We start from the raw sequence: 16,354 nt of genomic DNA, 5'->3' as shown, positions 1-16,354 counted from the left end.
AGGGTCAGCGCGGGTGGTGAGGGGTCGCCACTCACGGCGGTGATGTCATCGACGATTGCGCAGCATCGCAGGGCTCAAATCTCAGGGTGTGCTGCTACCGAGGCAGTGCCTCCACAACCTGCCGAGCAATATCCCAGGAGGTGGTAGCGCCCCCCCCCCCCTCCTCCAGACAAAAAGTGCCCCCCCCCCGGAGGTGCTAACGGGGCTATAAAAAGGCGCAATTTCACCCCCTGAACCTTGGATTATTCTGCTTTACTATGGCTCAGTTGCTCACTGTTTAAACCTACTGAGCCACCGGGGTTGCCCGAGTCATATTATTAACATCAAACTGTCTAGAGTTATTGGGCCTGGAGTAGCAGTGGCTAAGGAACATGGCACCTATTCACTTTCTCTACCAGAACATGGTGTGTGGAGAACTAATGAGGGGAGAAAACAAATTTTAAACGTTCATTCTCTTAAACTGTCTTTTTTGTTGGACTGGGTTTTCAGACAAGCTCAATTCCTGAAATAATCAGGAACAATCCTGATTTGGAACTGCTATATTGGCTGCTATGAAGCATGTGTTGCAGCAGCTGTGATAGTTACGATAGTGTCTTTAAATATACTTTGAGAAAAAAGCCTCCATAGTACAGATAGATCAGTGTCCACATCCATTTACACACACCTGATAAAATCATATCTTTGCCATATCATCAATTTACCAGAGCAACAAGGCTGCTTCTAGCGCTGAAAATGAAGGGTTTTAATGATAAGCTGAAAGACAACAATTGTGGCAAATGGAAATGATAACTGTGGTGCTGAATTTGTCCCAGCCATTTTGCTCCGGACATTTTTATCCACTGAAGGAATCACAAGAACTGGAACCTCACATGAAATCCCAATCCAACCTTCATAACACTGACACGTGAACTTTTCTTTCATGTATTTGATGTCCTTTGCGTTGATTCTCCCATTCACGGAAAATCTGGGCTGCATTCCTTCAGGATTGGTTCTGATTTTGAAACTGCCGGGGTCCAGGTGGAGGTAGGTTTTGGAGTTGATGTTCTTCCTCACACACCTTCCATGTCTCTTGCATAGTTGTTTGCTGCAAAGCTTTGTAGCAAATGTCACATTCACAATATAATGTCCCAGGGGGCCATCTACATAATCCTTCACTACCAAGCAGTGATGCTGTAAGGGAGAGTTAAGGTCATTTTAATCCTAAAAATACACACATGACAGTAAATGACCAACATTAATCAGAGAGCCGCTGTCTACATGTCAATCCCCCAAAACATCAACTCATTGAATTCTTACCAAGAAACTTCTAATACAATGTCTTCCTGATTATAGATGAACTAGGTGATGGAAAGAAAACACATTCAGTTACCAAGTTCAGTGGAATGATTTTGCCTGTTGTGATATTTGTTGTAAGTAAACAAGATGGTTCATAAATTGGAAGGATTATATTTGCAGCAGTTATAGTCTCGGTTCCTGCTTATAATCAAGGTAGAGGTTGACTTGCTGAATTTTACAAACAACAGTCAGGCAGAATCTTGACAACTACAGTTCGATAATTGTTCTTCATGGTTTTGATGTGTTCAAATCCACTGATATGATTCCATCTTTTACATTTTTTAATATGAAAAAAACAGATCTCACTTGAGGCATCAACAAGGCAGCATGAAATCATGGCATCTTGTTTGTACAATTCTATCAGTGCAGAATGTTAAGCAGTTAATAGCAGATCATCCAACTGAAAGGCTACTTCATAAGGGACAAGAATGGCCATGCAAATTATCAATTACAATTAACACATTCCTGAACATGCCCATCCCCATTGTAAATTGGTTGTAATTTAACCAAATTCCCTGGATTCTGGGGAGGTCCCAGCAGATTGGAAAATTGCAAATGTAACGCCCCTATTTAAAAAAGGAGGCAGACAAAAAGCAGAAAACTACAGACCAGTTAGCCTAACATCTGTGTTTGGGAAAATATTGGAGTCCATTATTAAAGAAGCAGTAGCAGGACATTTGGAAAAGCAAAATTCGGTCAGGCAGAGTCAGCATGGATGTATGAAGAGGAAGTCACATTTGACAAATATGCTGGAGTTCTTTGAGGATGTAACCAACAGGGTGGATAAAGGGGAACCAGTGGATGTGGTGCATTTGGACTTCCAGAAGGCATTTGACAAGGTGCCACATAAAAGGTTACTGCACAAGATAAAAGTTCACAGGGTTGGGGGTAATATATTAGCATGGATAGAGGATTGGCTAACTAACAGAGAACAGAGAGTTGGGATAAATGGTTCATTCTCTGGTTGGCAACTAGCAACTAGTGGGGTGCCGCAGGGATCAGTGCTGGGACCCCAACTATTTACAATCTATGTTAACGACTTGGAAGAAGGGACTGAGTGTAATGTAGCCAAGTTTGCTGACGATACAAAGATGGGAGGAAAGCAATGTGTGAGGAGGACAAACAAAACCTGCAAAAGGACAGACAGGCTAAGTGAGTGGGCAAAAATTCGGCAGATGGAGTATAATGTTGGAAAGTGTGAGGTCATGCACTTTGGCAGAAAAAAATCAAAGAGCAAGTTATTATTTAAATGGAGAAAGATTGCAAAGTGCTGCAGTACAGCGGGACCTGGGGGTACTTGTGCATGAAACACAAAAGGATAGTATGCAGGTACAGCAAGTGATCAGGATGGCCAATGGTATCTTGGCCTTTATTGCAAAGGGGATGAAGTATAAAAGCAGAGAAGTCTTATTACAGCTATATAAGGTATTGGTGAGGCCACACCTGGAATACTGTGTGCAGTTTTGGTTTCCATATTTACGAAAGAATATACTTGCTTTGGAGGCAGTTCAGAGAAGGTTCACTAGGTTGATTCCGGGGATGAGGGGGTTGACTTATGAGGAAAGGTTGAATAGGTTGGGACTCTACTCATTGGAATTCAGAAGAATGAGAGGTGATCTTATCGAGACATATAAGATTATGAGGGGGCTTGACAGGGTGGATGCAGAGAGGATGTTTCCACTGATTGGGGAGACTCGAACTAGAGGGCATAATCTTAGAATAAGGGGCCGCCCATTTAAAACAGAGATGAGGAGAAATTTCTTCTCTCAGAGGATTGTAAATCTGTGGCATTCACTGCCTCAGAGAGCTGTGGAAGCTGGGACATTGAATAAATTTAACACAGAAATAAGAGGATAAGAGGATAAGAGGATATGGGGTGCGGACAGGGATGTGGAGCTGAATCCATGATCAGATCAGCCATGATCTTATTGAATGGTGAAGCAGGCTCGAGGGACCATATGATCTACTCCTGTTCCTATTTCTTATGTTCTTCTGTTCTTATGATAGCGGAGACCAGCACGTGAGTGCAGAAGACAAGGCTGAAGCATTTGCAACCATCTTCAGCCAGAAGTGCTGAGTGGGTGATCCATCTTGGCCTCCTCCTGAGGTCCCCACCATCACAGAAGCCAGTCTTCAGCCAATTCGATTAATTCCACATGATATCAAGAAATGGCCGTGCGCACTTGGCATAGCAAAGGTTATGGACCCCAACAGCATCCCGGCTGTCATGCTGAAGACTTGTGCTCCAGAACTAGTCATACCTCTAGCCAAGCTGTTCCAATACAGCTACAACACTGGCATCTACCAGACAATGTGGGAAATTGCCCAGGTATGTCCTGTGCACAAAAAGCAGGATAAATTCAATTCGGCCAATTGCCACCCCATCAGTCTACTCTCAATCATCAGCAAAGTAGTGCGAGGTGCCGTCGACAGTGCTTTCAAGCAGCACTTACTCACCAATAACCTGCTCACTGACATTCAGTTTGCGTTCCGGTAAGACTACTCCACTCCAGACCTCATGAACAAAAGCACAATTCCAGAGGAGAGGCGAGAGTGACTGCCCTTGACATCAAGGCAGCATTAGACTGAGGGTCGCATCAATAGGCCCTAGTAAAACTGAAGTCATTGGGAATCAGAGGGAAAACTCTCCACTGGCTGGAGTCATACCTAGCACAAAGCAATATGCTTGTGGTTGTTGGAGGTCAATCATCTCAGCCCCAGGACACTGCTACAGGATGTCCTCAGGGCAGTGTCCTAGGACCAACCATCTTCAGCTGCTTCATCAATGACCTTCCCTCCATCATAAGTGGGGATGTTAGTCGATGATTGCACAGTGTTCAGTATCATTTGCAACTCCTCAGCTAATGAAGCAGTTCATGCTTGCATGCAGTAAGTCCTGGTCGGCATTCAGCCTTGGGCTGCTAAGTGGCAAGTAACATTCGTGCCACACAAGTGGGAGGCAATGACTATCTCCAACAAGAGAGAGTCTAACCACCGCCCCATGACATTACCATCGCCAAAGTCCCTACCATCAACATCCTGGTGTCACCATTGACCATAAACTTAACTGGATCAGCCCCAGAGGGTGGTAGTGGTCTCAAAATCACTGCCTGAAAGGGTGGTGGAGACAGAAACCCTCACCACGTTTAAAAAGTACTTGGATGTGCACTTGAAGTGCCATAACCTACAGGGCTATGGCCCAAAACTGGAAAGTGGGATTAGGCTGGATAGCTCTTTGTCGGCCGACGTGGACACGATAGGCCGAAATGGCCTCCTTCTATGTTGTAAATTTCTTTGATTCTATGATAAATACTGTGGCTACAAGAGCAGATTAGAGACTGGGTATTCTGTGGTGAGTACCTCACTTCCCGACTCCCCAAAGCTTTTCCACCATCTATAAGACACAAGATGGAATACTCTCCACTTGCCTGAATCAGTGCAGCTCCAACAACATTCAAGAAGCTTGACATGATCCAGGACAAAGCAGCTTGATTGGCACCACATTCACCACATTAAACATTCACTCCCTCCACCACTGGCACACCATGGCTGCAGTATGTACCATCTACAAGATGCACTGTAGCAACTTGCCAAGGCTTCTTCAACAGCATCTCCCAAACCTGTGACCCCTACCACCTGGAAGGACAAGGGCAGCAGGCCCATGGCAACACCATCACCTCCAAGTTCCCCTCCAAGTCGCACGCCATCCTGATTTGGAAATATATCGTTGTCTCTTCATAGTCGCTGGATCAAAATCCTGGAACTTCCTCCCTAACAGCACTGTGGAAGTACCTTCTCCATGTGGACTGTAGCTGTTCAAGAAGGCGGCTCACTACCACCTTCTCAAGGGCAACTAGGGATGGGCAATAAATGTTATTAATAGGCAGAGGAATTGAAGAAAAGGAAGATTTGACTGTGCTAAAATGACCTGGGGTTACAAAGTGCTGGTATGCTCAATGTGGAATTCATGGTACATCCCATATCTCTGCGGAAGGATGGCACATGGATTTGGGCTGCGGCAGTTGTTGTGGGGGAGAGGGGGCGAGGGGGGGGGGGGAAGGGAGAATACGATTAAAATAGTTATACCTTTGATCTTGCATAATTGATGCTTCCCCAAAGAATGATCCCTGCAGCTCCCATGGCAGCACTTTCACCAATTGTATGGACCAAGTCAATCTGTAGAGTGAGAAGATACCACATAATAGTTATACAATCTCTTACAGAAAATAATACTTTGTGGCAACTTTTGGAATCTGTATTTATCTGAAGGACAACAGATGAAAAGCGTCCTTCAGAATATCCTCAATTTGCCAGAGGCGAAAAAAAACTGCCTTGAGTTGGATTTGAGCTTTGAGATGCTAATAGCAGCGCACCAAGTGCCACTTTCCTTGGCTAAGTGGCCATTTTTCAAGTGTGAACTTAAGTGGCCTGTGGTGGCCACAACTGATCTCAATCTTGTCCTCATCTCCCGTCCACTTTCCAGCATAGGACAGCAAGAAAACTCTAAGAAGAAGGAGCCCTTGCTAATTTTTACCCTTTTCTAGCACAACAAGGCCAATTGAGGTGCACCGCATCGTGCTCTGGCTGAGATTAGCTGCCATAGTGTGGAAGAGGGATTGAACCTTCTGGTTTATTTGGCTAAGTATACAATGTACCCATTCGTTTATTAGGGGAATTAGAATACTATAGAATGTTTTCCAATTGCGTGCTCTAATCATGGAGCATTGCCTGGTGGGAATGCACATCAGAAAATCATATGCACACTCACTATTTTCATTCCATAATGGACTCTATTTTCCAATATGCACTGCCAGCAGCTTTCATGTCAGTAGCAAGACGTTGTTTTAATTAATGTGTGATAGTGCTATAAGTTAATTTTCCATTTTAGTGCTTGAGGGAGGAAATTAGTGTAAGAGTGATCACTGCCCAATACTATCCAAGACTCTAAGCAATGCTTGCAAATAATTAAAGTCTTTTGATTGGAATTACTGCATAAATTAAGAAAAAAAGAATGATTGGCTTTAAGGCATGATGCAAGAGCACGATATCACAATGGTTCATTAGAAAGAGATCCGATTGCAGTAGAAACAGACTATACTGTAGTATGTATTCCCCACACTCAGGGAAGAAACACTCATTAGACTGATTGCTCATTGATGTGGTTTCATTGCAGAATCTTCATTAATTCTTGTCAGTATAACTTTAACCAGTGAACTTCACAACAAAGTTTGCGGATGATACAAAACATGGCAATGTAGTAAATAACAGGCATGATAGTCGCAGACCTCAGAAGGTCAGATACAGACTGGTGAAAGGGGCAGACACATGGCAGATGCAATTTAATGTGCACAAGGGTAAAATGATGCACTTTGGGAGAAATAGGCGAGGCAGTATAATCTAAATGGTACTATTTTGAGGGGTTTGCCAGCACAGAAGGACCATATTCACAAACATAGCAGGGCAAGTTGAGAAGGCGGTTAAGAAAGCATATGGGATATTTGACTTTGTAAATAGGAATAGGGGCATTGAATACAAAATCAAGGAAGTCATGCTAAACCTTTACAAATCTCTGTTTAGGCCTCAATTGGAGTATTGTGTACAATTCTGGGTACCACACTAAGGAAGGATGTCAAGGCCCTGGAGAGGGTGCAGAGGCGCTTTATTAGAATGATACCATGGATGAGGAAGTTCAGTTATGTGGCGAGATTAGAGAAGCTGGGATTGTTCTCCTTAAAGCAAGAAGAAAGACTTGCATTTATATCGCACCCTTCATGACCATTGGACATCCCAAAGCGCTTTAGAGCCAATGGAGCACTTTTTGAAGTGTAGTCACTGCTGTAATGTAGGAAAGGTTCAAGTTAAAGCAGAGAAGGGAAATCGATTAAAGGTATTCAAAATTATGAGGAGTTTTGATAGAGCAAGTAGGGAGAAACCATTTACTCTGGCAAGTGGGTCAGTAACCAGAAATCATAGATTTAAAATCATTGGCAAAAGAGCTAAAGGAGAGATGAGGGGATATTACTTCAGACAGAGGGTTGTTCTTATCTGGAACGTATTATCTGAAAGGGTGGTGGAATCAGATTCCATAGGAACTTTTAAAAAGCAATTGGATATATACTTGAAGAGGACTAATTTGCAGGGTGATGGGGAAAAAGCTGGAGAGTGGCCTAAATTGATCAGGTCTTTCAAAGAGCAGGCACAAGTGCGACAGGTCGAATGGCCCCCTTCTGTGCGGGAAGATTCGATGTTTCTATGAACACTTGGCAATGCTTTGGCAATGAAGCATTAACCAAACAAGTTATACAAGGTACTGAAATGCGTTGAGTCTTATTGTACTGAACGATGATTGTAGCTTCACGTCTTCTAAGTACAGTATCTGTTATTAGATGTGGTACTCCTTAAAATCTGTTCTTGATCTGTTAACAAGAATTTTAAAACATTGTATGAAATTAACTGAAAACTGTACGACTGGGTATTTTGTAGCCAAAGGAATTGTCCTTCAGATTAAGCATGCATATCAAGCTTAAAAAAACAAGTGTGAGTACTATCATGCAGCTATCTAATGCTGAAGAAGAATTAAGAAATTATGGGACCAAATCAGCACTGAAGGAAGAAAACACTACAGATTAATTTACTATGGGGAAGGAGAATGTCTTGGTCAATGTATAGACACACCAGACTAAATATACCTGATTTCGTATGATCACAGCAACAGAGCGGATTTGGACCTGGTTGCTGCTCAGATGGGAGACCAACTGAGAATACCATGTGCAATAGGATTATTCAAAATAGCATCCTTTTACTAAAAAGCAACACAATCTAGGTCACTGGTTCCAAAAGAAGGAGAAATCTTATGCCATTCACTCTCTGAGGGAAAGGCTCATTCTGGGTTGCTCTGGCACACGTACAGACGAGGTCGCTTTCACTTGCATTTCTGAGCTTGCCACTTCTATTGGGTCCATTTCCCGAGGCTCTGCATTAGTGGTGGAACCAGAGTGAATTACAACATCGGGTCTGCAGAGCTGACCCCAGGAGCATAACAACATAAGAACATAAGAAATAGGAGCAGGAGTAGGCCATACTGCCCCTCGAGTCTGCTCCGCCATTTAATATAATCATGGCTGATCCGATCAAGGACTCAGGTCCACTCCCCTGCCCGCTCTCCATAACCCCTTATCCCCTTATCGTTTAAGAAACTGTCTATTTCTGTCTTAAATGTATTCAATGTGCCAGCTTCCACAGCTCTCTGAGGCAGTAAATTCCACAGACTTACAACCCTCAGACAAGAAATTTCTCCTCATCTCAGTTTTAAATGGGTGGCCCCTTATTTTAAGATTATGCCCCCTAGTTCTAGTCTCCCCTATCAGTGGAAACACCTTCTCTGCATCCACCTTGTCAAGCCCCCTTTCGATTTCGATAAGATCACCTCTCATTCTTCTGAATTTCAATGAGTAGAGGCCCAACCTACTCAACGTTTCCTCATAAGTCAACCCCCTCATCTCCGGAATCAACCGAGTGAACCTTCTCTGAACTGCCTCCAAAACAAGTATATCCTTTCTTAAATATGGAAACCAAAACTGCACGCAGTATTCCAGGTGTGGCCTCACCAATACCCTGTATAACTGTAGCAAGACTTCCCTGCTTTTATACTCCATCCCCTTTGTAATAAAGGCCAAGATTCCATTGGCCTTCCTGATCACTTGCTGTACCTGCATACTATCCTTTTGTGTTTCATGCACCAGGATGCCCAGGTCCCACTGTACTGCAGCACTTTGCAATGTCACACCATGTTCTGCAAGTTGCATTGCCAGCCCAAGAAAGGCTTACTAAAGTTTTTCAAGTAGCAGGAATCTATTCAACTTAAGGAAAGGGCTGGCATCACAACATTTGTCCAGGTAAGTCCTCGGAACTATCGCATACCATGGGTCAGCTCAATCCTGAGTTTGTCACTCTCTCAGAATTGGGGCTTACATTGTCAAAACAATACAGAACATGCCAATGCCTACACCAGGAAAACAGGCCTAACAGATTATTTTAAAATTATTTTACAGTAGGTTTTGTTTTTAGCAAATGTAAGCAACATTTTTAGCCAAAAGCTACTGAATCCCAAGGCACAATCTGCTCGTCACTGTTTTAGGAGCTGAGCAATAAATCTTAGCTGTGCTGTAAGAAATATTTCCCTGTGTTTTAAAACTGCAAGATACACGGGAGTAAAAAAATAGTCATGTGGGATACCCAAAGAGACTGTGAGCCTATGATTAGATATGGTACGATTAAGGCATCTTCCCAGGAGCTTTGCAGTAGTGGCTGTTCCCTGATTTACTCCAACTGATGATTTCCGGCAACACACTTTTCAAAGTGACCAATGAAAATTTGCCATATACAAAAGTAGTAAAGCCAGTAGGCTAGAGAAATCAATATTGAAGGCATACGTGCAACGCACATGGACGTAATTGAGTTGTCATCTTTCGTTAATTCCAAAAGTGAACTTTGGCAGAATCCCAAGCTGGAGCCCATTTAACAAGCCCCGGTGAGCATCACATGATGAAACTGTACTGCTAACAAAACAAACCAGATGATGATTTAGTGTTATTTTTTTCTGTAAATATCTCTGGGTTACAGATTCACAGGTGCCGCAGCCCTCCGTTACCTCATCCGATTGGCCATTCTCTTTTACCAAGCTTAGACAATAATTGCCAGCAGATGACTTGATTTTGGGAGCACCAGGGCTGAGCCCAGTCCCATCAGCATCTCATGCATGCCAGCACATTTTCATCAGGAGAGAAATCATTGAAATTTACAGCACAGAAGGAAGCCATTTGGCCCATCGTGTCCGTGCCGGCCGGCAAAGAGCTATCCAGCCTAATCCCACTTTCAAGCTCTTGGTTCGTAGCCCTGTAGGCTACAGCATTTCAAATACTTTTTAAATGTGGTGAGGGTTTCTGCCTCTACTACCCTTTCAGGCAGAGAGTTCCAGAACCCCCATCACCCTCTCGATGAAAAGAAATTCTCCTCAAATCCCCTCTAAACCTCTTACCAATTGCTTTAAATCTGTTCCCCCTGGTTATTGACCACTCTGCTAAGGGAAATATATCCTTCCTATTCACTCTAACTAGGCCCCTCATAATTTTATACACCTTAATTTGGTCTCCCCTCAGCCTCCTCTGTGCTAACAAAAACAGCCCCAGCCTATCCAATCTTTCGTCATAGTTAAAATTCTCCAGTCCCGGCAACATCCTTATAAATCTCCTCTGTACCCTTTCTAGTGCAATCACATCTTTCCTGTAATGTGGTGACCAGAACTGCACGCAGTGCTCCAGCTGTGGCCTAATTAGTGTTTTATACAGTTCAAACATAACCTCCCTGCTCTTATATTCTATGCCTCGGCTAATAAAGGCAAGTATTCCGTATGCCTTCTTAACCTTCTTATTTACCTGTCCTGCTACCTTCAGGGATTTGTGGACATGTACTCCAGGGTCCCTTTGTTCCTCTGCACTTCTCCGTGTCCTACCATTTAATATGTATTCCCTTGCCTTGTTAACCCTCCCCAAATGCATTACCTCACACTTCTCAGGATTGAATTCCATTTGCCACTGTTCTGCTCACCTGACCAGTTCATTGATATCTTCCTGCAGTCTACAGCTTTCTTCTTCATTATCAACCACACGGCCAAATTTTAATCATACCCCCTATATTCAAGTAGAAATAATTGATATATACCACAAAAACCAAGGGACCCAGCACTGAGCCCTGCAGAACCCCACTGGAAACAGCCTTCCAGTCACAAAATCACCAGTGACTATTGCCCTTTGTTTCATGCCTCAGCCAATTTTGGATCCAACTTGCCTCTTTGCCTTGGGATCCCATGGGTTTTTACTTTCGTGAATAGTCTGCCATGTGGGACCTTATCAAAAGCCTTGCTAAAATCCATTTAGACGACATTAAATACATCACTCATCGACCCTCCTTTTACCTCCTCAAAAAAGTCAGTCAAGTTAGTCACACATGACCTCCCTTAACAAATCCATGCTGACTGTCCTTGATTAATCCGTGTCTTTCTAAATTATGATTTATCCTGTCCCTAGAAATTTTTTGAATAATTTTCCCACCACCTAGGTTAGGCTGACTGATGTGTAATTACTCAGTCTATCCCGTTCTCCCTTTTTAAACAACGGTACAAAGTTAGCAGTTCTCCAGTCCTCCAGCACCACAGCTGTAGCCAGAGAGGATTGGAAAATGATGGTCAGAGCCTCTGCTACTTCCTCTCTTGCTTCTCTTAACAGCCTGGGATACATTTAATCTGGGCCTGGGGATTTATCCACTTTCAAAGATGCTAAACCCCTTAATACTTCCTTTCTCACGATGTTTATTTCATCTAATATTTCACACTCTTTCTCCCTGATTGTAATGTCTGGATTGGAATCACGAACATTAACCTTGCTGGACCCCCAGGGTACTGAGAGCAGTTGAAGTGGCCCAACTGAGATCAGCTAACTCAGCACAAAACAGATACGAAAGCTGGGATCTTCTAATCCATCTTCAAGTTCATCATGTTTCTTTTATTACTTACCTCAGTGAGAGGCTCAAACTCATATGCATAAAATGGCCGTCCGTATGCAAAGACAGGGAGAGTGTAGTCCTTTTTGGCTATGGAAGCTAATCTGATAGCTTCTTTCAGTCGGTAGTGGACAAATTTCAGTGCATTTGGGCTTGATTTCAATTCAAGTTCCAGGTAGATGGAAGGGTAGAGAGCGTCACTTTCTTTCCATAACCAGAGTAACTTGTCATTACGTTTGTACTCAATTGCAGGGCACTTTCCATCATATTTCTTTGGATCTTTCTTATAATGATGATTATAGCAGTCTGGGAAGAGATAGAACCCCCAAAGGCCATCCGGCCTAAGCTGCTCTGCTAACCCCAGTGTTTTATTCATAAATTTCCACCCAGCTTTTTCATATTCTCTCTTGGCTTCTAATTTGATTTGCTTGGTTGTCCAGTTGGGGTGACGCTTTCTCACAATTTGTATGGACTGTTTGCGATAGATGTTTTTGTGACCCCAATTTCGGACCCACAAAGGTCTCCAGTTTTCCCAGTCAATCACCCCAAGACCATTGAAGTCCTTAACTGGAATGAATTTCTCAATGTCAGACCTAGCTTTCCTCAAGTGTTCTTTAAGGCTATCATTCTGGGGGATTCCTCCATTAACAGGAACATTTTGGGGGGTGAAATAAGGGTACTTGCCCAGATGATTGTGATAAAATATGGTAATGGTTGACCCACTGAGCGTCTCGTTGGCGTTTGAAGATATATCAAAAACACTGAGGTCCAGATCCACTTTGTACCGAAGCCTGCACTGTTCAGTTGGAGCATTCCACACAACAATAAACGGGTTGTGTGGAAGCACTGGAGATTTTGCTTGCTTGTAGTACTGGCCACTTGTCATCTGCAATATTAATACAAGCACCAGTTGTCTTGTGAACAGCTTCTTGGGGATGACTGAGACACACATGGCACCCATCTTTAAATCCACCGACAGTTAACCTCTCCCTGAAACCAAAAAGTGACATTTGCAATTTGTGTATTCTGTCAAGCAGAGTCATATGCATTAACAGTACAAGAATAAAGCCATTAATACAGTCTAGTTAGCTCACAGACATAAGCATTTAAGGTTTAGCCATATAACAAAAAAACTTGCACTACTAATATCAGGAATCACCATCCTGAGTTCTTTCTGCAACGTTCCTATTTAGTTACAGCACCTCGCTGTTTTTCAAATGTCCATTACAGCTTTCACAACTCATATACCTTAAAAAAAATACTGAACATTTCTGTGGCTGATTTTTTGTTTCAATCATTTTTGGATTTTATTGGCTTTTCACATCATTGCAGTCACAATTAAGCAATTGGCAAGTAAGAATTCATTACTAATATCAGCAGGAGATTGTTCTTATTAAATAATCACTAACGTGGCAAATATGTTCAGCCTTTCAAAAAATATTCTGTCATGTAATAACTGAACCATTTATTTTATCAATAAACAATTGTAGTTCCAAGGATGAAAAGAGAGATCAGGTCAAGTTTCAAACTTAAGAAAAAAAAGCATTATTCACTGCTTACAGAACATATGAACATAGGAAAACGACAGGCAGGAAAAGACCAGCTGGTTCATCAGGTCTGCCCCACACTTAAGATGATTGGCGCATCATGACTAGACACTTTTTACCACCGCCCCACGTCACCCTCACCCCCTGCCGCCATGCCGCCCTGGGAAAGGCAAAACAAAACAAAGCAAAACCCAGGGAAAAAGTACTGTGGAAAATTCCTCGCTGACCCCCTCAGATGATATAAAAATAAATAGGACAAGTAAAAGAAGCCAAGACAAATATAAAAAGAATACAGAAAAGTTACAAAATGCTAGATTATAAAGACTAAATGGGATTTTGGAGAGAATTGGCAGAAACATAAAAAGCAATAAAAAGGCTTCCTATAAGCACATTAGTTGTAAACTCAATCAAATATGGGTAGGGCTGCTCAGGCACTGTGGGAATGACAGAAATTCTAATAACTGAATACAGTACTTTGGGTGAGTACATAGAGGAAGTGCGTATTGGGATTTTGGAACCACCAGAGACCCGTGAAACACGAGAAATATCAACTGATCCACTGAATATGTCCCATTGTGTCACGTCGGAACAATGAAACATGATGTTCAAATGCTCTCTCCTCCCACCCCCCAGTTAATGAATATTATTATTCAAAGAGAAAATGTTATTAAAGAAGTTACTCAAACCTAAGGTCAATAAATCTTAGGGATCCTTACTGGTCTGTTTCTAAAATATGCCAATTGTAGTTTGCACCATGTAATCTTGCAGGTATGAGTTTTTGAATTACACAATGAAACAAATGCTACATTATGGTATTTGTTATTTCAGAACATCAGCCATTAATAAAATTAGAATATAATGAACTTATACAAACAAGAAAGTTGATAATATTGTCATACACTGGGGTAGATTTTCCAAGGTTCTGCATGGGAAGCTTTGCTAGCAGTATGTAGGTGTTGGAAATATCAGGCCTAACTGTTGCCCTGTACCAGATTTCCCAACGGCTGTTTTCCAGTTGAAAAAATGTGCTTCACCCATGAACGTATGGAAATTAAAAGGTCCCACACTGTTTTTTTTTTTACTTATGTTGAGGCTACACCCACAGCAAACTGCTCGCTCTTACAAAATGGCCAAATCTATTAAAGAAGAGGCCATGGCTGCTTAGAAGCTTGTCAGGTATTGAGTTATTTGGCTGAGTATTTTTGCCTATCTGCACTGAACATCTTGCACACTTGTGCAGAACTATTATTGTTCATATTGACAGAAAGGGAAAATTCTGCAGTCCTGTGATTTCACACAGCTAATAATGCCAAATAAAATTACATAAGGTGAATTCTACAACAGTGAATAGTTTTTAGGTGAAATTTGCTGCAATTGGCATCCATTCAGCAATGACATAATAATCAAAGGGCCAGATTTTGAAGTTCTGGAAACCATGAAAAAAGATGTGTTTAACAGCAAATTTGCGATGCAAATTTATTAAAAAAAATACGTGCCAATCAATGGCTGAGACTGACTAATTCCTCCCAATAGCATCATTGTTCACTGCTGGCAACAAAATTACTACAATAAGCATCTGAGGCAAAGTATTTTAACAAATACTTGTGTTCGCCATGATGAGTATTTTGAAAATCAAAGTGCACTATAGAAAGGATTTCAAATCAGGTCTAGTAGGATCCTAGTGCACAGATTTTTGGCATTACAATCTGTGGATACATTGGGAAAAGTTAGCAGAGCTCTGCCTGTGGTACAAACTAAGGGTTTGTAGGGTTAAGTAACAATAACAACTTATATTTATATAGCATCTTTAACATAGTAAAACATCCCAAGGCGCATCTCAGGAGCGTAATCAAACAAAATTTAACACCGAGCCACATGAGGAGATATTAGGACAGGAGATCAAAAGCTTGGTCAAAGAGATAGGTTTTAAGGAGCATCTTAAAGGAAGAGAGAGAGTTAGAGAGGTGTAGTGGTTTAGGAAGGGAATTCCAGAGCTTAGGGCCCAGAGAGCTGAAGGCATGCCCATCAATGGTGGGGCAATTAAAATCAGGTTTACGCAACAAGCCAGAATTGGAGGAATGCAGAGATCGCAGAGGTTTGTAGGGCTGGAGGAGGTTACAGAGATAGAGACGGGTGAGGCCATGGAGTGAATAAAATTTTGATTGGCCACGTCCCTTTAATAGACATGTGCTGCCTCCAAGTTTTGTTTCATACTGGTGCCTGCCTGCACAGAAGTAGATTATTTTCCGAAAGAAAACAAATCGGATAAGGGTGACCTGCTTTAGAAATAGTGAAACATGAGAAATCATGTAAATGCATCTCAAAATAGTGTTACTTGGTACAGATTTACTAGCTTTGCAAGAGTAACCCAGAAAAAATATTTCACTCTCTGTGATTTTGATATTTGATGATCAAAGCTTAAAGACTAAAGTTAGAGAGAGTTTGGGGTTTAAATACTTCCACATGTTAACCTACAACTTCCAAAATGGAAGCTTTTCTCTAAAGTTTAAAAAGGTTAACTTCCAATATGCTCTTAAATTTAAATTAAACGGAGTTCTGTTCAGTTAAAATCATATTTACACATGGCATTATTGTGACAAAGATGGCGCAGAGTTCATCTAACTCTTCTACCTTCCGAAACAAAAATGTCTTTAACAAGCATTTTTTTCCTCCTGAAGAGGTGCCTTTCAAAAGATTTTTCAAACCCAAGCATGTTCAAAACAGCTGCAAGCAACTCGCAGTTTTATTATTTGATACCACACCTGCTAGTTCAGAACCGGGTGCATAATTATGGGATCATGTTGCATTTAGAACAATTTGTCATCGATGAGATGCTCAGGAACATATCATTTGAAGGGAAGCCTTTTACACGCCTGCTGAAAGCTACAGATTCATGGTCAAGTGCCGATTGTCAA

The 16,354-nt window shown here is 42.0% G+C and overlaps 1 protein-coding gene across 1 annotated transcript; it reads right to left on the bottom strand.

The window, feature by feature from the left end:
* Positions 1-720: 720 nt before the first annotated feature.
* On the bottom strand, positions 721-12,778 carry hyal6 (hyaluronoglucosaminidase 6). Its single transcript, XM_070901716.1, has 3 exons — positions 11,906-12,778; positions 5,422-5,511; positions 721-1,170 (listed from the first exon to the last, which is right to left on the bottom strand). The coding sequence occupies exons 1-3, from the start codon at positions 12,776-12,778 to the stop codon at positions 721-723; spliced, it is 1,413 nt and encodes a 470-aa protein (XP_070757817.1).
* Between the last annotated feature and the right edge of the window lie 3,576 nt (positions 12,779-16,354).

This window comes from Pristiophorus japonicus, chromosome 15, assembly GCF_044704955.1.
Source record: "Pristiophorus japonicus isolate sPriJap1 chromosome 15, sPriJap1.hap1, whole genome shotgun sequence".
Lineage (NCBI taxonomy): Eukaryota > Metazoa > Chordata > Chondrichthyes > Pristiophoridae > Pristiophorus > Pristiophorus japonicus.
This window is presented reverse-complemented; position numbering and strand designations above follow the sequence as displayed.